The sequence below is a fragment of the Aspergillus sclerotioniger genome, assembly GCF_003184525.1.
Source record: "Aspergillus sclerotioniger CBS 115572 chromosome Unknown BO94scaffold_23, whole genome shotgun sequence".
Taxonomy (NCBI): domain Eukaryota; kingdom Fungi; phylum Ascomycota; class Eurotiomycetes; order Eurotiales; family Aspergillaceae; genus Aspergillus; species Aspergillus sclerotioniger.
Window position 1 is genome coordinate 260,876 of NW_020291013.1, and position 13,512 is coordinate 274,387.

The 13,512-nt window shown below is 44.7% G+C and overlaps 5 protein-coding genes across 5 annotated transcripts; 4 read left to right on the top strand and 1 right to left on the bottom strand.

The window, feature by feature from the left end:
- The first annotated feature begins 1,182 nt into the window (after positions 1-1,182).
- BO94DRAFT_537422 (uncharacterized protein) lies at positions 1,183-1,612 on the top strand. The gene has a single exon (XM_025612262.1). It carries the CDS (start codon positions 1,189-1,191, stop codon positions 1,444-1,446), a length of 258 nt encoding a protein of 85 aa, XP_025464974.1. The 5' UTR covers positions 1,183-1,188; the 3' UTR covers positions 1,447-1,612.
- Positions 1,613-2,690: 1,078 nt separating this feature from the next.
- On the top strand, positions 2,691-3,370 carry BO94DRAFT_548509 (uncharacterized protein; the record flags this gene model as incomplete). The annotated part of the gene is made up of 3 exons (XM_025613405.1): positions 2,691-2,716; positions 2,801-2,971; positions 3,058-3,370. 3 exons carry the CDS (start codon positions 2,691-2,693, stop codon positions 3,368-3,370), a joined length of 510 nt encoding a protein of 169 aa, XP_025464975.1.
- A 2,674-nt stretch (positions 3,371-6,044) lies between these two features.
- BO94DRAFT_567738 (uncharacterized protein) lies at positions 6,045-7,271 on the bottom strand. The gene is made up of 3 exons (XM_025614646.1): positions 7,099-7,271; positions 6,559-7,053; positions 6,045-6,502 (listed from the first exon to the last, which is right to left on the bottom strand). The coding sequence occupies exons 1-3, from the start codon at positions 7,228-7,230 to the stop codon at positions 6,455-6,457; spliced, it is 675 nt and encodes a 224-aa protein (XP_025464976.1). The 5' UTR covers positions 7,231-7,271; the 3' UTR covers positions 6,045-6,454.
- A 176-nt stretch (positions 7,272-7,447) lies between these two features.
- Positions 7,448-8,655, top strand: BO94DRAFT_537423 (uncharacterized protein). Its single transcript, XM_025612263.1, has one exon. The coding sequence runs from the start codon at positions 7,488-7,490 to the stop codon at positions 8,250-8,252; it is 765 nt and encodes a 254-aa protein (XP_025464977.1). The 5' UTR covers positions 7,448-7,487; the 3' UTR covers positions 8,253-8,655.
- A 124-nt stretch (positions 8,656-8,779) lies between these two features.
- Positions 8,780-9,491, top strand: BO94DRAFT_168236 (uncharacterized protein). Its single transcript, XM_025605912.1, has one exon. The coding sequence runs from the start codon at positions 8,839-8,841 to the stop codon at positions 9,211-9,213; it is 375 nt and encodes a 124-aa protein (XP_025464978.1). The 5' UTR covers positions 8,780-8,838; the 3' UTR covers positions 9,214-9,491.
- The last annotated feature ends 4,021 nt before the right edge of the window (positions 9,492-13,512 follow it).

Consider the following 13,512-nt stretch of genomic DNA (forward strand, 5'->3'; position numbering starts at 1 on the left):
GGTGGATATCCGTCTTATGTTACAGTTCCGAGGAGTCTAATAACCAGGCCTTTATAAGCGTGAAACAGATAATAAATTTACTATCTTTTCTAAACTGATTATAACCGAAAGTTCGCGTGGGAAAGGTGTTGAGGTGAGCTGGGGTGAGCTTGGGTGAGTTAGGGTGAGCATATCCAAAGTGTGTGCAATGGGAAGCTGTTGGTAGGTGATCTAAAGATGGCTTATAGCTCAATAATCTTATACCCAGATTAAATTAAGGAATAATACTTGATGTCCATGCCTACCTGCTTATATTGCGTATTGTTGTAGTTATTGATGGATTCTTATAAAGTATAAGACTGATAATTATGTTGTGCTCTGTCTACTTTTATTAGTACGGCGAGGCCAGATAGAGAGCACCAAATGCTGTGTCTTATACCCAGCGTCGTGAAACATTCTGCAACAGGTGCTATCGGGTAGGCTCAGCTGCGTTGAGGTCCCCTTTATATCCGTCGTCTCATCCTTAGAGCAGAAGATGGAGTGGTGGAACAGCATGTCCGTCCAACGCAGGCTACTTAAGCATTATTTATTCATAAAGATAGTTTATAGTTAGCCTACTCCCACTTGGGATCAATCGGCGTGAAATGGCTGTGGTGCGGCGGCAGCGTCCCCGCAGTTGCTTATCTCAGCATACCCTCTTCTTCTCTTCCTCTCTCTCTCCCCTGTCTTCTTTCCCGCCTGAGTTTCGTGTTTGCTTTCATCTCCTGGTATCATGGACTGACGACCATCGGAAACAGAGGGCTACAGTATTATGGACCAGACTGGATTGCCAACTATGTCCTCCATGGCCCCTTCTCAAACATTTTTTCATCTTGATCCCTTTTCTAGCTCCATCTAAGCCAACCATCACCAACAACACCCCCGGTGTTGTGCCATGCCCACGCGGAGAAAGAAATCCGAAGTAGGGGCTCTGTTCCCAGCCACGCCCCCTCCCTTCTCCCCCTTCCCCGCCCCATACAGAGTCGCCTATCTGTAGTAGTGTATGCACCATTGGGAACCCCGGGTTAATAATTCAGGCCGTCGACTGCGCCGGCCGAGGCGGATCGCCTCCAAGCCGCGGCCGAATACGCCACCAGTCCGAGTAACTATTATAAGGACCAGACCATGCCCAGCACCTAGTGGCGTTGATCCGCAACCATGCCTCGCTGGATGAGGTCCGTGCCTACCTCACTCGCGCCTTGGCTGAGGCCCAGCCCCCTGCTCAGCAGCACCTGGAGAGCCTGTATTGTGGTATTAAGGTTAAAAGTAAACCATCATGCTTTTACCCATAGATCATGGGCATCCGGCACTTGTGCCAGTGGCTCTTACCACATCCCTGTTAAATCATGGACTGCCGTCACCGATAATAACAATTTTGGTATCATACTCGGTCTCTCTCTACCTTATCTCAGACTACTTCTTTTTTAATTTTCTCAACAGCCATAACTCTGTTAAACACATGGCTGGGGATTACCGGGTCCGACTTTTACAGCTCGTTCCTTGTTAACGCTCTGCTGGCTAATGCATGTATAAGTCCGGTCTGCCCTCTTAGGCTGGTCTTAAGGCTTGTTTACTGACCATGCACCTTCTAAGGTCAATTTAGTTATTACTTATAATATATTAAAGTCTATATAGTCTCCAGAAATGTCTGCATGAAAGGAGCCGATTTTCTGGCCAAGGTAGAATGTCATCTATAATCATATCAGTCTGAGAAAGGAGGTAATATCTGCTTAGTGTCTTTATAAGAATATCTATTACTGTATAAGAGATATACTGATACTCACCTGGGCGGCAGGCGCCCTGATATATTAACTAGAGAGACCAGGTTATGTTATTAATTTACCAGATACTCCTTATCAGGCTATAATGATTATGGATATACTATACTACATTACACCATTGAGATAAGAGTTACTGAAGATCATAAGCAAAAAGACTAACTTATGATTCTCAATATTGTAAATATCTTTAAGTATGATTGTCTATATTAAGTATATAATATAGATTTATTTCAGATAATTTATATATTTCTTCTTATTTTCTCAATAATACTATCTTACAAGGATTAAGCTGATTACTCGCATTGACAATCATATACACCAATTTCTTCTATCCAAGCCGAGTAAGCTCTGGGTGTAGAGCCCATAAACTAAAATAGTATAAACGTGAGTAATATATAGATACCATACTCCATCTCCCAAGCCTCCTGGCCGTCATACTTGAATCAATACTTTAATAAGATATACAAGCTCTCGTTCATCGCGCAGGACATTTCCTAGTGTCTGTCTCACACAGACTCAGGCTTGGAGCCTGATCAGTATAAGCAGGAACTCTACAACCATCTCTGTGCATGTGAGAGCAGTCTCTCTGAATGCTTCAATCCGGCGACGCAGCCCGCCCCGCATCTGCTTTTACTTCGGTGGTGTTCTCTCCCCTCAAGATAGGAGGGAAAGGTGGCTGTATAGCTAGCTAACGAGTCCTTGTGGCATAGAATGCGCCACCACACGCTGGTCATTAACCTCTGTTACAATCGGTTCGGAGTCCACCCATTACTGTCTGAGCATGACGAGCGCACTCCCCGACAAACCAAAGGGTTCAGCGCCGTGGAAATTGCTGTCTCGTTGGCGCGGGCCATCGCTGTGGTCTCACAATAGCTGCGGGTGGAGTACAGAATGGAGCATGCCCACCAGTTCGCCATGTAAGCTGTCAACCTGGCGCTGTTTACCCTGCTCGATCAGGACACATTCGACATCCTCGACCGGGACTTCCTGACACTAACCAGCGCCCTGTCCATCATCGCCTGCCGCTCCCAGCTAGGACGGCACCTCTTTCACTTCTTCAAGCTGGCAGCGCGATCACGCAACCAGGGCAATCGGGTGCAGCAGTCTGACGATGTGCCGCCCGGCATCAAGGAGCTGTTCCAGCCGGACTCGCAGTTACAGGCCCCGGACCGGTGGGATCATTGCAATGACTCCTTGGTGGTGCATCCTCCATTACATCATGCAAGCGACAACAACTATTTTTTCGTCACCTTTCCAGCTGGCCACCCGGGCCCAGTGAACACCCCGCTCATCATGTCTTCTCCGATCTGGAGATCACGGTCAGGGAGATTAAAAAGGCCATGCGCTGGCTCCACCACATGGCATACACATATGCTGCCCCCGGACGCGCGCTCCGGCAGTGCAATAGTGTTCTGCAGCGTATTGCCCCCAGCCTGGGTATCGACCTCAGTGATCTTCCCGATTGCAGAGCCTTGCCTACTGATGGAAATGCATTACATTTGATTGACGGTGTTGACGAACGCGAGGGTAACAAAGTTCGATCAGCTCCAATTGTTTCAGCACAACCGTAAATCGACCTTCCGTACGTCACGATCGACCCTTACTGGGTAGGAAAATCATTATTCCTTTGGCTCGGCGAAAGCAGGGTTCTAGACGTTCACATGCTCAATAAATAGCTAGCAACGCCTCCCAGACACTTCTACACATAATTTGGCCTCCAGCAAGCTTTTCCTATTTTAAGCTTTCGTAGCCTGTTCTCTAATACGCGGCCCTTCCGTGTTGGGTGTAGATAGTTCGGCAGCGCTAGATTTAGGTGAACACGTTCAGATGTTGACAGATTGCCCATCTGTATGGCATGTGCCTGAGTCACCCATGAACGAAGTGTTTAGAATTCTGTATGGCTTTTACGCTTCATGTAAGAACTGGGGTAAGTTGGATTAGACTCTAATTTAGGGTGATTATTGGCTTGGGCTCTATTTCCATCTACGAGTCTTGTATTGTGTTCAAAAAATCCGAAGTTGTCCAACCACAACTTGTAGAAATTTAGGAGCCACCCGAAATTGAGATGATTGACGTTGTTTTGGTACGGTTGTTTGCAAAACTAGTGTCATCCCTTAAGATTGTTTTACTCTCTCTCTTACCGTCTGCCAAGAACAGGCTAATACGAAATAGGAAAGTCCAGGAAAATCACAAGTTTCGAATATTCACCTTGTATTAAACAATACTATATCATAAATGACGTCATATTAATTTGCTGTATAGGACAATACGCCTGACTTGCAGACTAGAAGCTTACACAGTAACTAGCGCGGAACCGTCCAATGCAAAGTACTGTGCCAGTGTAAACCGTCAACACCATTTCTGTTCCTATCTTCCCCTGGCGTAAACTGCACATGGCAGGGCTGCGTGAAACGCAGAGCTACCCGAGCAAGTATACTGTAACGCTATGGCCCTGCTTATTATACTACTCGGCTTGTTAGGAATCAGTATCCTCTGTTGGACGTGATCCCACGTTTGAAAGCTAACCTTAGATGTTGTCGACTTAGGATCCTTGGTGGCATATTATGCCTGGAGGATATGAGCCCTTGCCCTCTGAATAACAACATTGCCACTCAAGTGACCAGATGGGATCAAACTCCATCATATGCCCTCACCCCTGGTTATTTCGGCCGCGAGCGAACGCCCTCTGTATTTTGCCCCTCTCCTACCTACACCTACGATGACCCATCTTCATCCTCGCATCGACCCGCATCAGACCGTCTGGGTTTCCTTGAGGATACCGAATTCAACCGGCAAGGAACTCATGACGGGGATTCTTCTGGTAACATAAAGTACCTCATCGAGTGGAAAGTGACACTCAATAATCGCTTTCTAGCGAAAGACACGGAGCAAGATCTGGTCCACCGGCCTAGTATATACTGGCAACGGATCAAAGAGAAAGCTGAACGTATTGTTTAACGAAAGAAATCTCGCAACCATCGAGTACGGTCAGATGATACGATCGTTATTGTTGCTGTAAATGAGCGTTCACAGCGCGATCTTACTAAGCACTTTGAAGGCACAGATATTGATTGGACCCCGATAGAGATGCAGCTTCTACAATGGAAAAATCTTTGCCGTCAAGGCAAGAAGCTCAGGCTTTCAATCTCTATTAATTTTATAGAGGACAGCGCCTCATCTTCCACAAGGACTGACAAGAGAGGGAACTCGTCTACAACCAACGGAATGCTTCGTGACCTTCACCACCAAGTGGTCGCCGAGGACTTGTCGGGACAACCGCCAATCTGGCGTGACGTATATAAAAGAATGCGCTGCCCTAGGCCACCTTGTCACCATGAAGGACAGTACTGTTGGCTGGATCCGGTAGGGAAAAAGCACTATAGATTGAGAACCCATCATATGAAGGCCTTGGTCAAGTACGTTGAGCAAGGTGGTATATTGGAATCTCATGATGACGTTCCTGATATGATTGGGGACCAACTATACGCGGAAGAGCAGCACCGAATAGATAAACGACAGAAAACCTCTGGCCCCACTATTGGATCGATGTATCCCCCAATCAACATCAACGTTGCCCCAACCCAATCGTTTCAGTCGCAAGATACTGTCCGTGATCGTACGGAGACGACCGCTTCTGGCCAAGCTGACCTAGACATCCCCGGTCCAATTGAAGAGGCAGTGGAAGAATACACCAATTGGCACCTGGCGAAAGTCAGCACCGAGAACTTCAAGGAGAACATCCGAAGAGCACGAGATATAGTGCTCGACAACTGTCTTGACCTTGGCCAGCTCCACAATGCTAAGATTGGCGCTGAGTTTTTCGTGAAAGAAGGCGTCAAAATCGGGGTTGCCTACAGATTTGTCAGCGATACCGGCAAGTGGCTTAGCCAGCGTAAAGCGAAGGCGGTGAAAGAGGATGACGATTGGGGAATCATTATTGATTAGTAAGCGTTTGTCGCGCATAGTAACTAAGTAGAATGAAGTGTTATACTCATATTTTGTTACGTACTTGCATACTTCAAGGTAATACAATTCTTACAGATCTCCAATACCGATAATTGCTCAAAGCTGCCACCTAATCATTCCGAACAGTACTCTGCCATTCTCCACGAAACAGCCCACGTCGCAATACCACACATGCGCCAACAAGACTATCCCACCTTATACACCAAGAATAAGAATGATGCTGCAACTAGTCAAGAAGTCACCACTTCATTGTCTGAAATAGAGACGAGTATGCGCTTTGTGATCATTTGATAGGGCCTAAACTAGATACAAAGGAACAACTCTGATTTCATACATGCTTAACCCCGTCCTTTTCGCAGACTCTTTGTAGCTCACAATACAGTAAATATGTAACAGACCGCAGCCGTTTCCGCAAATTTGGACTTTACCACTGCTTCGAGTAAACCAGGAAACATTGGACAGATGAAGCATTATCTAAGATGTCTAGGATGCTGTATTAGATAGCTGGGTTGCGCGTTGCTGGTCTAGTAAGAATTCCCGATGGCTGAAAATGGCGACCAATGCCGAGCCGTTCGAAGAAGACTTTGTGAGAGGAAAGTATTAGAACAGAAGCTGTAAATCTTATTATACTACCAGCAAAGCAAATTCGTAATACCGAGATGAAACACCCAAAGCGCCGGAAGCCACAATCAATAGAATTTTGTATTGGGAGGAAGACCTTGTCTTTGGTCCTCCCGCTAGAAAACAGTAATGTCAGATCCTGCAGTCTCAAACAAAATTCAGGGGGACAAACCAAGGCTTCGCCGAAGCTGGCGACAAGTTCATCTTCATATCGACTGTACTTTTCTTCCTCAGGTCCAACGTCGTTGAATGTCGTTGCAACATCGAAGTCAACCCACACCAGTCTCTTGTCACTTCCTCCCGGTACTAGAAGAATATTCTTGGGGTAGATATCCCTGTGGTGAACATGAGCATTATGTATCTGCTTCATACCTTCGATGGCCGTGTTATAGAGGGACTCTGAATAATTAACACAGTTCAGGCTTTCAGCGGCTGGAAGATACTCAAGGATAATTGCACTAGGGTGCAATTTATCACGAACGAAATCCCGCAGAAATGGCTGAAATGCAGCTGGGTCGAGCCAATCGATATGACCATAGAAATATGGAACAAAGCCGCTGTCACACACGCCATGTTTAAGTAGATTCTTGTAAGCTTTTAGCTCACAGCGATATCGATTCAAGTCTCGGCCCTTGTCCGTCCATCCAGGGTCCCCATTATCGTGATACTAAGCTATCAGCGACGGTAAAGTGGGAAAAGCTCGTCGACTTACAAGCTTCATAGCGTACGTTTCACCGTCCATTTTTATCTCAAAAATTGAGGAAGATGGGGAGACTGCAATTTCCCTTTCTAGTTGTATCTTTGAAGGCTCAGGACTCAACGGGCGATCGTTTGCCAAGCGCATGGTGATTGTACTTGTACCTTGGACAGGGATGACTGTTTCAGGGGACGATATACTCATGGAGTTTCGCACGACAGGAGATTATTTATCAGGTCATGTGATTACACCGGTCACCTGATGCCGATCGACAGTCCGACTGGCTTGGACCTCCGGATCTACTAATATCCGATAACCGATATCGAACCCCGCACTTCAGTACCTCAACCGTGGAATCGCCGCGCCGTTCTTGAATCGCCCCAGTGCAGCTCTCAACCAGCAAAATGAGCCAAACTCTACTGGAGTACCTTTCCATTGCCCTTCCAGCAATACGAGTCGGTCGCACTACACCGTCTCGCAACACCACAAATCCCCGTTATGGTGCAGATGATATCAGGAGCGTTGTTGATTGGACAGATTTCAACTACTCTACGATTACTCAACGCTATGGTACCATGTTAAATTCAAAGCGGATCCGCCGCGATCCAATCGAATCTCCTCCTGCCTCGATAAACGACGAACCCCACTTCCATTCCCGGTTCTCAGAGTTGGTTCAGCCTCGTGTTAGACGTGCGCTACGTGCTGGATTTGAGCAACTCGCACCAGAGCTCCCGGCACGCCGGCTTTCACCAGTTACGTTTGATGTAGGAAGCTCAGCTGCTCTTATCGATCAGTTTCGACCTGATACTGCATATGTCGTAATCGCAAGCGAAGTCTCGAGCTCTAATCGAGCACCAGGTGATCTGAAAGTATCTTGGAAATGGCAGTCTTCCTGGAAAAGCTCTTCAGACCCGATCCAGAAGCGAGAATATAAGCAAGCTTTGGCTCAGGTTAATTTCTACATGGATCAGCATACCGCCAAGTATGGGTTCATCCTAACAAACAAGGAGCTTGTTGCTGTCAAGCGGCTAGACAGAAACGGCAGCTTGGCTGTCTCCACAGCGATCGGGTGGACGACGGGAGGTGCAGGACAGTTATCTGTGCTTCTTGCGTTATGGTACATCGGTATGCTTGCAGCGGAGGATGATGATTGGGCTTTGAATGTTTAGAGAAACCTCAAGATGCAAGTGTTCGTTCAATGTTGCATGCATTTGTTACGTACTTCACAGTCTGTCTTGTATTGCGATTTCATGTTATCCCTTCTCGTTTAACCATCGGGACTCGGTCTTAGTTGCATTACCCGCAGGGTTCTCCGCCAGTGATGACAATCCAAATGTTCCGGAGTATGAGATCGTGGACCGTGTTCGAAGCATGACTGGCAGATTACGACCTTAAGGCACCAATAATACCGTGAGCAGGGTTATGCTGAACAAGCTGTCAAGGACCAAGCTTCTCACGGTCACTGATTGACAAAGGTTGATGCGTAATGCCACAATATCCCCTATCGCGAACTCGATATAGTTTGATCTAGAACTACATTTAAATTACGTCCTGCACGGGGACAAGTGTACGGGGCCTGTCTATGCTTCCAGGGAATCCGTCAGCAGCACAGTTATTATTTAGCATGCTGCTTCCTGGTTCGATGATGGTGGCGATTTGAGGTGAGGTGACGTAGCCATTATCCCATGCTTTTCGTCGTCTCAAATGCGTTCAAGCGACAGTCGTTTGATTTAGTTTCCTCCTCACTTTCGAATTATGGAGTACTGTCTATCAAACAAATACTTGCCCTCACGCTTGTATCGGATTGATTATCCCGGTAGCCGAACAAGCTACACGCGGAGCGAGGGCTTTATGGCTGCGGATCGAAGGAAGACCTATGAGGACCAAGCTGATGCCATCTTCAAAAGAGATATCGTGAAACAATTCACATGGAGTTGTAGGGATCCTGTGCCATTCATCAGCCTCTTCTCCGACCGCGAGCATGCGGAGAACTGGGGGCTAAAACAGCCCTGGCGTGGCACGGCGACGTATCTCTCTTGCAGTGATTGGGCCCTATACGTTATTGATACAGATCGCTTAGACGATGCTTGCTTCTTCAGGCTGAAGGATTTAGTAGAATGCCTTGGATAGGAGATACCTGATAGGGCGAACCAGCACATCGGTGGCACATATCTATGCCTTCATAATGTTCCGCCAGGCGCTATTGTTGAGAGATTTGATCCAGAACAAGTAAAATGCGGTATTCTCAATGGGATTACGCGAGTATTAGAGAGTTGGCTAATATTGAGTAAACAGGAACAATCGGAAGATGGTAGAAGCGGAGAAGTGGGACTATCTTGATGGTTATGACAGTAGTGAGTGTGAGGCACTTCAGGAAAACTGGAACACCATTATCGAGAAGAATCTGGAAGACAATTGGTGATATGTGGTGCCTCACGTGTTAAGTAAATTGCATAGTATAACATGTCAAAAGTCCGTTCCACTTGACTCTTTCTAAGAACATTCGTTATCCAACAATACAGTACGAGGTTGGACATATATTGAGAAGCAAGTAGTGGAGTTTGTGCTATCAGACAGTAAAGAACGTATTATTCTTGATTCCGGATAGCATCAGGGATTCCCTGGGTTCTAGCTGGCTCCCAGCGTTAACTAGCCGCAAGAAGCTTTGAGGGATGTCTTTACCGATTCGGATGTCCTCCATGCGAGAATTATACAAGCTACGGTATTGCTATGTGTTAAAGACAAAACAGTATAATTACAGGTTATCGATATTTAGTTGGACGCATCATATGACTAGGCGTTGGACACAACTCTGTGTATTTGGCATGCAAAGAGATTTCGGTCTTCACTGTACAATACTGCACTATTACACAGAAGTGAGCTTATATATATTCGATAGTTAAGCCCGAGTTCCGAAAATGCCCCTCTGCGCTGTGCTTTCTTCCACCCACAGTATTGACACACCAGTCAAGAAACGTACCGAACGAAGCCTTGATCGGGGTTTTCTTCATAAGAGTGCCAGTGCCGCCGGATAAAAGCTTTAGTCTTAGTGAAGAGCTCTTCAATAGGGTTTAAATCTGGCGAGTACGGAGGTAAATATACTAGCTTGATCCCTGCTTGTAAACACAATTGTTCCACCCTTTCCGAGTGGTGAAAAGAGGCATTATCCATGATAAGTACGGATTCTGGCTCCGGTAATTTTCCACAGTGATGCAGTAACTCTTCAATAAAGTCTTCGAAGACGGCAGAGGCTGTCGAACCTTGATAGACACGGGATAAGACAATTCCATCCTGGATGTATGCTGGGAGTATCTGATACCGCTGGTCACGATGGAACTTGGTGATTTGAGAAGGAGTGGTGCCACGGGGGGACCAGTCTGTTTTCCGGAAGTCTATTCGCTTATCACACCCTGATTCATCCACATAAACAAGATGATAGGAGGAGAAATCCGATATATAATGGACATAAGCATCTTGTAGTTCTGCGTTGCGTTCCCTGGCCTTCTGCTTAGCTGCTTTCTTTGTCTACCCCTCGTGCTTAAGCGCATGACGGATGCTCCATATGGTTACTAGCACTTGAAATTCATCCCACAAAAATACAGCCATTTCATCGAGATATAGATGCGGCTTCTCGAGTAGATGGTCGCAAAGAACCTGGATCATAAGAGGTGTGAGGCTTCTTGGCCGTCCCTCTTTGTTTTGTGGTGCCGTCACACTGCCAAACATTCGAACATTAGAACGATGCCTTCTAATAGTTCGCGCGTTACAGTCAGCAACCTCGGCCATTTGTGATGCGGTGAGCTCGTTGCTCACTATCATATCGAAGATCATCTCCCGGGTGGAATGTGCAAGTTGTGGTGCCATCTTCATGGTGGTTGATAGAGTGGTCGACATGATCTACCCGGCGGATCATCTTAGCGGGGTCCGGGAAGTTGACGTGGCATCAGGTACAACCTGTATATATAAAACATGTAATCTTACAATCTCATGAAGTTTATGATTATGATACAATACCATACGCCACCCTCATATAGATCTTTGTGGGGTTTGTCACGAAAGTGGTTAAGTGGATTCTTGGCAAGACGGTTCGGCAAGAGAAATCTACCGCAGGGGATGACACTGCTTCTGCAAGAAACTATAGCATGGCATATGTTCCGAATTGCTTCAGCATCGAAGCGGGTGGCCTCCTGGAGGGGTGCGCGACACGGGCGCGAAGCGGACTCAATCAGAGCCACGTCACTATTTGCTATTAAGCTCAAGTACCCGTGGGTATACCCCGTGGGTATACCCAGCTGGGTACTTTTCTTGGCACTTTTACCATTTAAGATAACTATAAATGATGCATGTCTATTATCAAAGCATGACGTATAATCCCGAGTACACGTGGGTACTTTCTTGTCGTTCTACTAATATTATATCCAAAACTTAGTGTTCTGGATACCAGAAAGCAAGCTCCGGGATTGCTTTTGTCATTCTGATTAGATATACACCTATGACATTGGCTTCTCGGAGATTGATCGTGCGTTGAAAAGATATGTGTTGGTTCCTACAAGTTAGCGCCATTATATGGGCCGCAAGGCCTACCGCAAGACCTTCCCAAAATTTTCAGTTGTGGCTTCCTGGTTGACTTGCCCGGTCGTGGGGATCCTTCCTTCAGCTAGGTCCCCAATCGGGCAGGCAGCCGGTTTAATTGTAATCTACTAGGGAAAACCAGCCCCCAGACATAATGGATCATGTAAGATTCAGATTGTACTGTAGTCAATATAGCGAGAGGATGCAGTTGGACGAGGTGTTGGGAAAGAGTCTAGAAGTACAGTACTACAACGAGTGATTATGTGGGCCGCGGATACTTCGGGCAGATTCCCGGTTTAATTTAGCCGAGCACTCCACCGCCTAGGTACTCCAGACTGATGAAGGGATATCATGTTCACGAAAACAGTTAATACCGTACATTTAAGTTGTCCACCAACTAGGCTTGAATGCTACGGCTATAGATTTAATCGGCCCTAATAAGATAAATAGTGACTCTTAATACCTGAAGCTACTGCACCTGTCATGGGAAGTGGTACTTCTTAGTAGAAGAACTGAAAAGGTTCTCAACTTCCAGGAGCTTTGGTTATGTTCTACGATTCGCCCGTCACGTGATCGATCGTATCCTTTTACGGTTTTACCCCACCATCATCCATAGGAGTCCTAAACATGGAGATATCCCAAGGAAGCCTCTAGAAACAGACAAGTGGTAAGTTCAACTAGCAGAAAAATATGTTAGAGTGATTCTCATGACTAATAATAGGTACGAATATGCTGTGCGGACAAGTAAGAATAAATAAATCTAATCCTGATTAGATTTTCATCTTATAATAGAGAATAAATAGCCTGGGACCTAGTACTGCGGTTTCCGCAGAATATAAGAACTAGAACCATATTCTACCGCAGCCCGAATACAACCATGCTGATATAAGAGATATACCTATATTATAAATTAAATAAATAATACAGTAAGATAACATTTAACAATAAGTATTTTATATCATTTTCAGACATTTCTTATTTTTGATGTAGCTAGTGTACCTCCTAACTTTAAAAAAGACTTAATCTGGGGTATAATATTCTCTATTATCTTCTAGATTAAAGAAGGATAATATAATTCCTATTTATATCAGTTATATTCTTGAAATATACGGTTCAGTATATAGTACCAGATTAAACAAAGTATTGATCCACTGACTTAATGAGAATAAATTAAGAAAATATATTTATCTGGTTTTTCAAATGCGGACAGCCATAAAGATATTAAAATTATATTTAAGAGTGAATTCTGCTGCCTTTTTAAACAGACTCTTCTTATGCCTCTATTACTATTATAACTTTATTTAAACAGTCTTAACATGATGCTTTTTTACTTAAAAAAATTGCTTAGGCATACTGCAGAGTTCTAAGTTAAATTATTAAACAGTTTTAGTATCTGGAATATTAGACTTTATTAAATACTCTTTATAAATATTAAGGATTGCTATAATATATTACATGTAAACATTATATTCTGTAGACATACTTTACTTTAAGAACCCGCATTGCAGTAGTCCCTACTTATAATCATTGTTAAGTTATAAAAACTTTCTTATATATGGATTCTTCTTTATTATTCTTTCTTGCTCTTCTTGTTTTATTTTCTATCAACTTCTCTTTAAACCAAGAATAGATATATTAACTATTTACGTAATTACTGCTAGCGGTGTTTTTACTGTATTAATTTTTATCTAGATTATCTTTATCCTTATTAAATAAATAGATTTATTCTCTATCCTAGTATCTCATTATCTGACTATCTCTTATTTATTTATAAACATCAGCTCTGGGATCTATAATCACAAATCACTATTATTCTTTACATAATATATATTACAATGAATATCTTCTTTATCCTTT